We start from the raw sequence: 12,481 nt of genomic DNA, 5'->3' as shown, positions 1-12,481 counted from the left end.
CCACGTTTGGATTGAAATACAGTACATTACTTTCAAATTCAGTGTGAATTCTACCAGGTTATGGTCACTCTTTCGTAAAGATCTTTTTGCAATAGTAAACTCTTTCATTGCACTAAACAAAATATACCTTGTTATAGTTTAGCAAGCGTATATTATGAGAAATGAATGATAATAAAAAACTTACACTCAGGTATTGCACATGACAATGTTCACCCCAGTGGATCTCATAAAGAGTTTCTTTACAAACATGTTTGGAAAGATGTTGCATGGATGAGGCTCAGCTGTTCCCTATCAAATCCTTCAGCTAATATTACAGACTTGAGCATTCATCTAGAAAGACAGGCTCAGGAGAGATGAGGGCAAGGAGGAAATTTAAGCTGACAAGGGAGGTATTAACCCTCAAAATTTATCTGTTATCCCATGAAATCTCATTGTGTTAAATTGTGTACAGACAAGAACTTTTCTTCCTACTTTCCACATCCACCTTTGCTCATGAGATGGAACAGTATTTTTTCAAGTTGAATATCTTTTGGAAGATGCAGTAATGCTCACAAGGTCTCAATGTGCTCTCGATGGGGGAATCTTCAAAATCTATTAACAGAAGTATACCAGTTTGTGGCAGTGGCTGAGTTCCGAAGAATAAACCTAAGGAGCTGATCATTGACTAATACTGATTGACTAAATTCGTGTTTTATGTAAGATTGCAGACAACTTACATTATTGTATAATGTGCAAAGGACCATTGCATTGACCGCGGAGGAGAGGTTCTGAGTTGGATCTGTTAATTTCTGTTCGAAGACCCATGCCGATCCCCGGGTATTCAAACGTATGTTGTCTTCCGGTCAGAGGGTGGAATTGTCGGGAATGGCCTTCACGCCACGAGATATTTTAGTGACAGCTCGTGATGCTCTGAATTATTATTGGAACAAACAAAGCTTTTAATTTCCAATGACCGAGCTGATAAGCTGTAAATTGCTACCATGGATGGAGCCTGATTGGCTTTGGTGACTTTGTGCCGTCGAACACGATACAGGGTGGGGCTGTAAAGCAACGAGCTGTTTACGGCTACTTCGGTCGCTTTATCAACCAGAGCAGAGTGTCCTCTCTGTGATCGACGTGACTTTCTAACTAGCTCACTCAAAACCAAAAGGGAAGAGAGTTTTTGAATCATTTGAAATATGTACACATGTACCGGTGTTTAATCTCGTTTTCATTTAGCCGTTGTAAAACAGATTTTTCAGGAGGACGCGAGGAAAGACACTGAAAGGTAATTTGAATATTGTTACGAATAATGTTCGGAAAATTTAAGCTGTAGCTTTTGAATAATTTTAATCAATCTACGTGTTTGTCTTTTATTGTTTAATGTACAATTTTAATTTCCAGTGATGCTTAAGGTGAAAGGGGAAAACATGTTTCACTAATATGCTGGAGTTCTATGAAGAGGCAACTAAAATTTATGATAACAATAGAGCGGATGATATTGTTTATTTGGACTTTCAGAAGCTTTTTGACAAGGTACCCGACAAGTGGTTAATAATCAAATTACAGGGGTTAGGGATTCAGAGTAAGGTGTGCAAATGAGCGTAGAATTGGCTCAAAAACAGGAAACAACGAGTTAAGGTGAGAGGATCATTTTCACACTTGCAAGATGTTAAAAGTGGGGTTTCGCAGGATTCACCGTTGGGGCCATTGCTGTTTTTAATTTACATTAACGATTTGGATAGGCACATAACAAATAAACTAGTAAAGTTTGCAGATGACAGAAAATTAAGGGATCGGGCTGATAACATCTAGGCAGCAGAATCAAATGTTAGATCTAAACAAAATACAGACGTGGGCAGATACATGGCTGATGAAATTTAATGTACGTAAATGTAAACTATTACCAATAGGAAATATTAGATATAACTATACATTGAGGGTCTTGAGTTATAAAGTGCACTGTGTGAGAAGGGCTTGAACATCCTGGTAGACCCATCCCTATCAACATCTAGACAGTGCACAGAAGCGATTAGGAAGGCTAATAGAATGTTGGGCTCCATAATGCGCTCGGTTGGAGTTCATGATTAGAGACGTTCTTCTTAAGCTGTATAATGCGTTTGAGGCCACACCTTGAGTACTGTGTACAATTTTCGTCTCTTTATTTTGTGAGGGATGTATTGTTCAGAGAAGGGCGACTCGACTCATTCCAGGTCTGTAGTGTATGAACTATGAAGAAAGATTGAAACAATTGAATGTCTTTTGTCTAAGTAGACGTGGAAAGAGAGAAGACATGATAGAAGTGATTTAATCCATTAAGGTGGACGCCAGCAGCTACATCAAAATTATCCATCAAGAATAACACAGGGCCACAATGGAAAACTGATTAAAAGTACTAATATCAGGAAACATTTCTTTACAGAGCGAGTTGTGGACACATGGAACAAATTATCTAGTTGTGTAGATGACAGCAGAACCTGAGAGACTTTCAAACCTAAACTCGATAGTTATTTCAACACATTATGTGAACAGGAATTTGGCAAGTTTGTTGTGACGAATGGCCTGTTCTTGCCAAAACCTTTGTAATGTTCTAATTAAGAACTATGCTGCCTGTTCTATCCGATTATCGTCACAGTTGTGACGCCACATTGCTCCATCCGCACAAAAAACAGGGATTTCTGGAGCCCAGTTCGACTTTCCCATTCTCATTCCGACATGCTAGTCTATGGCCTCCTCTACTGCCACGAAGAGGCCACACTCAGGTTGGAGGAGCAACTCCTTATATTCCCTCTGGGTAGCCTCCAACCTGAAGGCATGAACATTGATTTCTCGAACTTCCGGTAATTGCCCCCTCCTCGCTCGCCTCCTTCAGCATTCCCCATTCCTGTTTCCCTCTCTCACCAATCTCCTTACCTGCCCATCACCTCCTTCTGGTGCTCCTTTCCTTTTTTCCAGGCTCTTCTGTTCTCTCCTATTAGATTCCTCCTTCTCCAGCCCTTCACCATCAACTTCCCAGCTCTTTACTTCACCCCTCCCCCATTCCCGGTACCACCTATCACTTGCCACCTTGTACGTCTTCCTCCCTTCCCCCGCCGCCTTAGTGTGACTACTCCCCCCTTCCTTTCCAGTCCTGATGAAGGGTTTCGGCCTGAAACGTCGGCTGTACTATTTTCCAAAAAAAAAAAATCCATAGATGCTGCCTGGTCTGCTGATTTCATCCAGCATTTTGTGTGTGTTGCTTGGATTTCCAACATATGCACATTTTCTCTTGTCTGTGATTAGACTATTACACTGTGAAGACTCTTCCAGGGAGGCCTCTCCTGAAGAAATTAACTTCTTCCCTTCGACGGAAGTTCAGTGAAACCCTCTCTCACTGCTCCCTCTCTATGATTCCCTATCGCCTACTAACTTGTATTTACACCCCTCTCCTAACCTTCTTGCTCTGACCTCATTTTTTTTTCTCCAGCCCTGATGAATGGTCTTTCTCCGAAACGTCGACTGTACCCTTTTCCATCGATGCTGCCTGACCTGCTGAGTTCTTCTGGCATTTGTGTGTATTGCTTTGCATTTTCAGCATCTGCAGATTTTCTTGTGCTTGTGACCAAAAGGAATTGTTGCATTGTAGTAAACAGCGCCCAGACGGAATGTTGAAGCAATTTTTGAATGTGTGCTTGGGAACTGTTACATGTGTCCGATAGCTTCTATACGACTCCGGCAGAACCACATATTCATTTCTCAGGGGAGACGTGCCAGGATCTCGCTCAAATCAATTGTAGCAGTCAGACCGGTGGTGCTGTGGCCGGCTCTGAGGCTCAACAGGGAAGGGTAAAGTCAGTTGTGCGGTAGTTATTGGGGGTCTTGATAATTAGGGGGACAGAGAGGAGATTCTGTGGGCGCAAACGAGATAGCAAGATGCTGTGCTGCTTCCCGGGTGCTAGGGTCCAGGATGTATCGAAGCGGCTGCAGGATATTCTCAGGCGGGAGGGTGAACAGCTAGAGGTCGTAGTGGACATTGGCGCCAATTACATATGCAGAAAAAGGGAAGAGCACGTTGTACGCAGCGAGTATTTAGCGTTAAGAAAGAAGCTGAAGAGAATGACCTGCAAGGTAGTAAATTCCGGATTACTCCCCGTGCCACAGTCCAGTGCAGGTAAGAATGGGGTTACAGCACGGAAGAATGGGTGGCTGAGGAGATGGTGCAGGGGACAGGGTTTCAAGTTGTTGGACCATTGGAACCTTTTCTGGGGAAGGAGTAACCCGCACAAAAGGGAAGGGTTGCATCTGAACTGGAGGGGAACCAATATCCTGGCCGGGAGGTTTACCGATGTTACTCGGGAGGGTTTAAACTAGTTTTGAAGAACCCCCTGGTCAGTAGGTGAAAGAACAGACCGGAAGGTAAATAACAGGAAAATATTGAAAGGCAGAATCGAAATAACAGGTATGAAAGGTGGGATAGTTTGAAGTGTGTATACTTTAATGCTAGGGGTATTATAGATAAGGGTGATGAACGGAGCATGGATCAGCACCTGGAATACGATTTTGTAGCCATTACTGAAACTTGGTTGAGAGAGGGGCAGTAATGGGTGCTTAATGTACCAGGTTTTCGACATTTTAGAAAAGATAGTGGTGGGGGGGGGGTGGAGGGAGTTGCATTACTAATCAGATCGTGTCTTATCAACTTGATTGAGTTTTTTGACAAGCTGACGAGAGAGATTGATGAGGGTAGGGCAGTGGATGTTGTCTACATGGATTTTAGTAAGGTGTTTGACAAGGTCCCTCATGGGAGGCTAATCCAAAAGATGAGGATGCATGAGCTGCATGGCGAATTGGCTGTTTGGATTCAGAATTCGAGCTGGAGGTCTGTAATTAGAGGTGTTCTGCAGGGATCTGTGCTGGGACCTCTGCTGTTTGTGATGTGTATGAGGGACCGGGATGAAAATTTAGATTGGTGGGTTAGTGAATTTGCGGATGATACCAAGACTGGTGGAATTGTGGATAGCGTGAAAGACTGCTAGATAATACAGTGCAATATAGATCATTTGCAAGCATGGGCAGAGAAATGGCAGATGGAGTTTAACCCAGATAAATGTGAGGTGATGCAGCTTGGTAGGTCAAATGCAAGGGGACAGTACACTGTTAAGGGCAAAATTCTTCAGTGTTGTTGAGCAAAGAGATCTTGGGATCCACGTTCATAGCTTCTTGAAAGGGCTGCACGAGTTTGAAAATTGGCTTACAGAATTCTTGCTTATTTTAATAGAAGCATTGAGTTCAAAAATCCGGAGCTTATCTTGCAACTTTGTGAAACTCTGGTTGGGCCACTTTTGGAGTACTGCATGCAGTTCTGGTTGCCCCACTATAGGAAGGATGTTGAGATTTTGGAGTGGGTGCAGAAGAGATTTACCGGGATGCTGCTTAGTTTAAAGGGCATGTGCTATTACAAGAAGCAGAATAAACTTGGATAGTTTTCTCTGGAGCGCCAGAGACTGAGGGGAGATCGGATAGAAGTTTATAAGATTATGCGAGGCACAGATAGAGTATTTGTTTCCAAGGGTTTCATGCCAGAGGGCATGCATTGAATGGGACGGGGGTAGGTTCAAGGGGCATGCAAGGGGTAAGTACTCAGAATCATGGATACCTGGAATGCACTGCCTGATATGGTGGTAGAGGCAAGTACATTAGAGGCGGTTGGATAGGCATGTGGATGTAAGGAAGATGGAGGGATATGGACATATTGTAGGCAGGAGGGATTCATGTTTGGGTATTTTTGATTTGCTCTTTAGCTGGTTCGGCACAACATTGGGGGCCGAATGGCCTGCATGTACTGTACTGGTCGATGTTTAAATGAGGCGTCTATAGCTCCGCAAAATCCTTACGCGTTTACCCGTGTTCACAAGGGGAGAAATCCCAAAGCGACGGAACAAGATATGTACGCAATTACAGAATACAATTCAGGAGGGATAAGTTATGGGGCAATATTCTGTCTAATTAAAAAAAAAACAGAACCGATTTTTATCGATTTTCATCGACTGTGTAAAGGCGGCTGGCTGAGTAATTTCTCCCCCTTGTAGCCTTCCGTTCCCTGGTTTTCTACGTGTTTGCCCGCATGTCAGTGTAAAGAGGAGGTCCCAAACAGAGTCTCCAAGTAAGTGTTCACCTTTGTCTTGACCCTACGCCCTTCTTTTTTTTCCAGCCGGCGATTTTTAAGGAAGGAATTTGACCAGCTTTCGATATATTTGATTTAATACCTTACATCATTTTGAGAACAAAACGTTCCAACCTTTCTTATGCATTCATTTGAAAAATCGATAGCTTGGAACTTATTGGTTTCCAGGGAGAGGTAGAGTAAGGCTAAATATAAATTGAACAGGAAGTCCCTCTCCAGATGAGTTTCGTAGCAGAGTAACGAAGAAACGATACTTCATATCCCTCGCCGCACTGATCGGCCAGAAACGCTGCTGCTCTAGTTCAGCGGGCAATTCAGTTCCAGCCTCTGTGAACCAGTAGTGCTCTTAACACTACACCCCGCCTCCCATAGTAAAGAGTGAGATAACTTTCCGAGGAAGTATCAACTGGCAGCAAACACACACGAAATGCTGGTGGAAGAAGTACAGTCGACGTTTCGGGCCCAGACTCTTCGTCAGGACTAATTGAAAGAAGAGATACTAAGAGATTTGAAAATGGGAGGGGGACGGGAGACCCGAAATGATAGAAGACAGATGTGGGGGAGGAATGAAGCTAAGAGCTGGAAAGTTGATTGGCAAAAGGGATACAGAGCTGGAGAAGAGAAAGGATCATGGGACGGGAGGCCTGGGGAGAAAGAAAGGGGGAGGGGAGCACCAGAGAGAGATGGAGAACAGGCAAGGAGTGACTGTGAGAGGGGCAGAGATAGAAAAGAAATAAAGGGGGAAAATAATAAACAAACAAGAGTAAGTAAGTAAGTAAATAAATAAATAAACAAACAGACAAATAAATAAATAGATCAATAAGAGATGGGTTAAGAAGGGGAGGGGGCATAAACGAAAGTTAGAGAAATTTATGTTCATGCCATCAGGTTGGAGGCTACCCAGACGGAATAAAAGGTGTTGTTCCTCCAAGCTGAGTGTGGCTTCATCTTGACAGTAGAGGAGGACATGGATAGGTATATCAGAATGGGAATTGGACATGGAATTAAAATGTGTGGCCACTGGGAGATCCTGCTTTCTCTGGCGGACAGAGCGTAGGTGTTCAGTGAAACGGTCTCCCAGTCTGCGTCGGGTCTCGCCAATATATACTAGCAGGCCACACTGGGAGCACCAGATGCAGTCAAGATGAAGCTACACTTAGGTTGGAGGAACAACACTTTATATTCCGTCTGGGTAGCCTCCAACCTGATGGCATGAACATTGATTTCTCTAACTTCCGTTAATGCCCTTCCTCCTTCTCCCTTTCTCACCCCATCCCTTGTTTATCTATCTATCTATCTATTATTCTCCCCCCTTTTTCTTTTCTCTCTCTGTCCCTCTCACAATAACTCCTTGCCTGCTCTTCAGCTCCCTCTGGTGCTACCCTCCCCCTTTCTTTCTCCCTGGGCCTCTCGTCCCATGATCCTTTCCCTTCTCCAGCTATGTATCCCTTTTGCCAATCAACTTTCCAGCTCTTAGCTTCATCCCCGCCCCTCCTGTCTTCTCCCATCATTTCGGATCGCCCCCTCCCACTTTCAAATCTCTTAGTATCTCTTCTTTCAGTTAGTCCTGACGAAGGGTCTCGGCCCGAAACGTCGACTGTACTTCTTCCTATAGATGCTGCTTGGCCTGCTGTGTTCCACCAGCATTTTGTGTGTGTTGCTTGAATTTCCAGCATCTGCAGATTTCCTTGTATAAACTGGCAGCACCTAGTTTATGATTGAACCATTGGAGCCTGGAAGACCCAATAAGTTTGATGGATAGCAACTCTGTTGATGAGTCCATGGGGAATTGAATTCAGGATTTAACTCCCGTATGTTAACTTATTCTTCAAATGATGTTGATTTGAAACCGTGTATAAACCACAGGATTTGGGATACAGGACTTCCCACGACTCTTCCATGATCTCTAAATAAATTCGTGGACAATCAAGTGCACTGAATTGTGTTTACCACTGAAATACATATTAGCAACAGTAGTAGATAGATCCCTCAATCTTTAAAACCTGCCCCACCATTCAGCATAACCACGGCGGATCTGCCTTAGCTTTTAACCCTTCCTCGGTGCTCAATCGCCATAACCTTTAATTTCCTGACCTTTTCAAAACGTATCTCTGCTCCCGCCTACCTAAAGACCTCCAATGATGTATCTTCCAATATTCCAGAGATTCGCAACACTCTTCGAAGAAATTTCTATCCGCCTCGGTTTTAAATGACCACTTCATTTGTTGTATTGATATCCCTTCGTTCAGACTCTTTCACTAGCAGAAACACCTCAGTATCTATCTAGCCATACACTTTAGAGTTTATGTTTTAGTTCTTCTAATTGAAAAGCGTACAGATCCAGTTTCTTTAGTCTGTTAGGATAGGGTAGTCCTCTCACTCCAAGTCTCTACAGATGCTACTTCAAAGATAACTGGCGACAAACGAGTCAACAATCCAATTGAAAAGAAGTGAAACGGGTTTCTTTATGTGCACCGTAGAAGCTAGATTGGGTCCAGTTTAACACTTCATCTGAAAAGTGGAATCTCTGACAGTGTAGCATTCACACTGTAGCGCAGTGAGCGATTATCATAGGCGCCAGCATGCAGTCAAATCCCGTCAGTACTACTGCTGTGATAGCCCAGAGATTTCCCAGACCTCGCACTAAATCTACCAGTCCTATACCTAAGTTTGAAATACACTTGAAACGGTTAAGCGCTCAATTCGATATCTGCCTACAAAACAAGAATGCTGGGGAGGAACTCACTGGGTGATACAGCATCGTAGGAGTGAAATGGACCGTCGACAACCTTCATCTGAAAGAGGAGTCATTGCAGTATAAAGAGGTGAAGGGAAGGGGCCGATCAAGAGTTAGCAAGCAACTGGTCGATCCAGGTGAGGAAGGGTGATAGGCCGATGGAGAGGGGAATTCAAAGAGGCTGGGAGGCGCTAGGTGAAGTCAACAAAGAGCTGCGAATGATGCAGTCTGACAAGAAAGAAAGGAGAGCATGAAACGAAGTAAGGGAGGTGGTAAGAACAGAAGGGAAACCCAGTAGGAGGAGGAGGGCAGATGGAGTGTGTGGAGGAGGGGAAGGAAACTGCATGATAGGGAGTGGGGTGGGAGTAGATGTCGCGGGAACTGTGTACACGAGGGGTGAGAAAAGGGATGGAGGGGGCGCAGTTTACCTGAAATTGCTCCACACTTAAACATCTGCAGTCCCATGTATTCCCACGAGTGATTCTACCGGATCCTGATGCGGGCATTTATCACCAACAGCGGCTCTACCTATCCTTGCTTAATTTCTAGGGCAACTTATATTCCGTTTTCCCCTCCTCAGGTTATTACGATGAGATGGCAAGAAACGGTCCTTGTATTTCTTTCCATGCTTCCGGTACCGGTTTTCCAGTGCCCGGAAATGTGCAGCTGCTTCGGGACGTTTGTGGACTGCAGCGGCCAGGAACTGGATATCAGCACGATTCCCAAGCACTTTCTGGGCACCATCACCGAAATCAAACTGAGCAACAACAAGCTCTCTGCCATCCCCAACGGCCTCTTCGACTCTCTGCTTCACCTCAGGTCTGTGTCGTTGGACAATAACCCATGGGCTTGCAATTGTGATATTTTATACTTGAGATCTTGGCTTCTTAAACAAGAAGATCGTTCCCAGTATAAGCATTTAACATGTTCCTCGCCAGCTGAGCTTCAGAACAGGCGGATATTGTATCTAACCGAGGATGAAGTCATCTCCGCGTGCAATGACTGGTACTGTGACGTTGTTCTGATATGTCAGATCGCACTGTTCATCTTCATCGTCATCCAAGCCATTCTTCTGATATTTGTTATTATCTATCTGAGGAGATTTGAGACTCTTTCGGAAGAAGCTATTCGATCGACAAAATAAAACCCTGTCCATTCGGGCTAGCATTGACCATTTATCTGATGCCCACTCATGTTCCAGTATTTGATGGAACTCCCGCACGTTCCCTGTCTGTGTTCTTCAATAGCGCCACGAAAAAAGTAGACTCTTGTTTTATTCCGCTGATGCTGAAATACCGCGTTGCCATTCTACAATATTCCGCGTTGCTATCCTTTGATCTCTTTCCAGGAAACTCCTGCGGAAATTTTAAACGTATGTCGGCATAGATATTAGAGCCTGGAATTGTGGCAGTCTCTGGTGTTGTCATTGAAAATTTTTAATTGATTGATATTGAGAAAAGTTTCCCTGTAAAATTATGTAATCCTCACAAAATATTTAGGACTACTTTCTTTCAATCACTCCATGGTTAAGGAGGGGTTGAGCAGAAATCGGGACGATTGGTACAAAATGCATCAAGATACAGTTTTGAAATTACAAATGGTCAATCTGCACAAGAAAGAATTGTCGATGACTCTCTAAGCAACGCTCTATTGTGGGAATGAATGTTATTGACAAAACTGCTAAAGCAATGTTAAAGAATAACATTTTCTGTCGAAGCAGATTTAATACTGATATTTCTTAAGGCTATGTTAATTCTGCAGATTGAAGTTTATCTACAGTATCGAAATATACACTGTAATCTTGGACAACTCTTACTTTTCTGTGTTTAAGTCAATCTCAATACAGAAATCACGATGTAAGAAGAAAATGCTGTAAATTCTCAGTAGGCCTGGAAAGATCTATGGAGAGTAACCGAAGTTTGATTGAAGTAATGGACTTGACCAGTTATCCCTCTTTCGCTCTTCAGGTGTTACCTGGCCCATAGAATGTTTGTAACTTTTGTTTTAGTTCAGATATCCAACATCTGAATTATTTTGATTTTGTACTTAAACATGAAATTGTACATCTATTGACCTAGATTCAATTATTCAAGATCAATACATCATTTTGTAATAACTGTATCATTTAATATGGAAATACTGTAGCCTGAGGAAATTGATTAAGGTTGTTTTAAATTTACCATGAAAGTGAGATACCAGTAAACTGAACATTATACAAATCAACCCCATTAGTCAAGATTCGCTTTTATTTCTTATATAGTATATTAGAGGAAGTCGGCTTGTGTCCTTCTAGCTAAAATCAGCTCTGGCAACACTGGCGACCAAATTCCCTAGTGAGGCAGATCTTTCATGTTCCTGAACACCTTACAAAGTCATTATTATAAGTTTTGTTGAATCGCTCCGGGCATAGCAGAATAGGGATACCGTCGTCACTAGTTCCTTTTCTTTTCAGAAATTTAGAAACGTCTTAACAATTCAATTTTTTCCATTAATCTTTTAAACAAATATAATCTTGCTCCATTTTTTAGTTAATTCGGTGATTCGCTCACTATTTTAATGAAAACTGCTCCACAGCGTCTCTGCTGGCTAGAGAAGGATAATCTCTTTCAATGCGACTCCTATCGGCGGTTATTCGAAACTATTTTTCGTTGTCTTTAGCTTCCGTATTAAACTCACTTACCAAATGTAAAGATTCTGTAACTAACTCAAAACACTCGGTTCAAATCAGCTCAGAATTCAGCGTAATTGAACTCTCCTTATTCCTGGCCGGAGAAGAAAGAAGGAAGGTTAGTTGATTCAACGATACTTTTTTTGTAGTTGCGCCCGGAGCTAAGGTCAGTCACTGGTACATAATATTTCCTGGTAGGAGTTATTTCCTCGTATCCGGGTTAAGAACGCCGACTTCTTGACACCTATACATAAGATCGAGCTGCATTAATGTAATACAATGGTCTGACTGACTGACGTATACGTACATTCATCCATACGAAAAGCAGAACTAGCCTGCTCTCTGTCCAATAGCTCTTTCTTATCAGTCTTATGTATTTCAACGTCATTCTTTACAATACTTGGAGGTCTACTAACATATCGAATGGATTTTTTTTGGATGTATTTTTCAACTTATGGGCAAAATCGACTAACAACTATCTGTAAGAATGAAACCTGTTCATTACCCGGGCGCGGCCTGTAAAGGGAAGATGAAGCCCTTAAGTAACAACTTGATCGGACACCTTCACCTTAATACGCAGTTAACTGAACTCATCATAGCAGTGCCTATATCTACATTGAAATATCTATTATTGCTTAGTGTGTTTTGTTAAATCTACAACCGTTTGTACATCACCAGATTCCATTCTGAGCATAGCTTTCCCTATACATACCTCTCTTCCTCACATTTCCAATCACCACAGTCATTCATTTTCTGATGTCACGCTTTCTCTTGCGACTTAAATTGTCTCATTTAAGTTATGCCAATGCTCCGTGTCTCCTTTCTTTTCTCCATAACAGGGAAAGAGAACGTTATGTGAATATGAAGTGAGCGGCATATGACTGATCATTTTATAATGATAACCCATAAATATTCTTCTTTTAGCAGTTTTATC

At 42.7% G+C, this 12,481-nt stretch overlaps 1 protein-coding gene across 2 annotated transcripts; it reads left to right on the top strand.

Moving 5' to 3' along the window:
• The first annotated feature begins 1,002 nt into the window (after window positions 1-1,002).
• On the top strand, window positions 1,003-11,096 carry gp1bb (glycoprotein Ib platelet subunit beta). 2 transcript variants are annotated; one of them, XM_059983179.1, is made up of 3 exons: window positions 1,003-1,267; window positions 6,048-6,121; window positions 9,460-11,096. In XM_059983179.1, exon 3 carries the CDS (start codon window positions 9,469-9,471, stop codon window positions 10,021-10,023), a length of 555 nt encoding a protein of 184 aa, XP_059839162.1. In that variant the 5' UTR covers window positions 1,003-1,267; window positions 6,048-6,121; window positions 9,460-9,468; the 3' UTR covers window positions 10,024-11,096. The 2 variants fall into 2 exon arrangements, with proteins under 2 accessions (XP_059839162.1, XP_059839160.1); XM_059983177.1 differs by lacking the exon at window positions 6,048-6,121 and having other exon boundaries at window positions 1,009-1,267.
• The last annotated feature ends 1,385 nt before the right edge of the window (window positions 11,097-12,481 follow it).

This window comes from Hypanus sabinus, chromosome 10 (assembly GCF_030144855.1).
Source record: "Hypanus sabinus isolate sHypSab1 chromosome 10, sHypSab1.hap1, whole genome shotgun sequence".
Classification (NCBI taxonomy): Eukaryota; Metazoa; Chordata; class Chondrichthyes; order Myliobatiformes; family Dasyatidae; genus Hypanus; species Hypanus sabinus.
The sequence above is the reverse complement of the archived record's forward strand: the minus strand, read 5'-3'. Positions and strand labels throughout refer to the sequence as shown.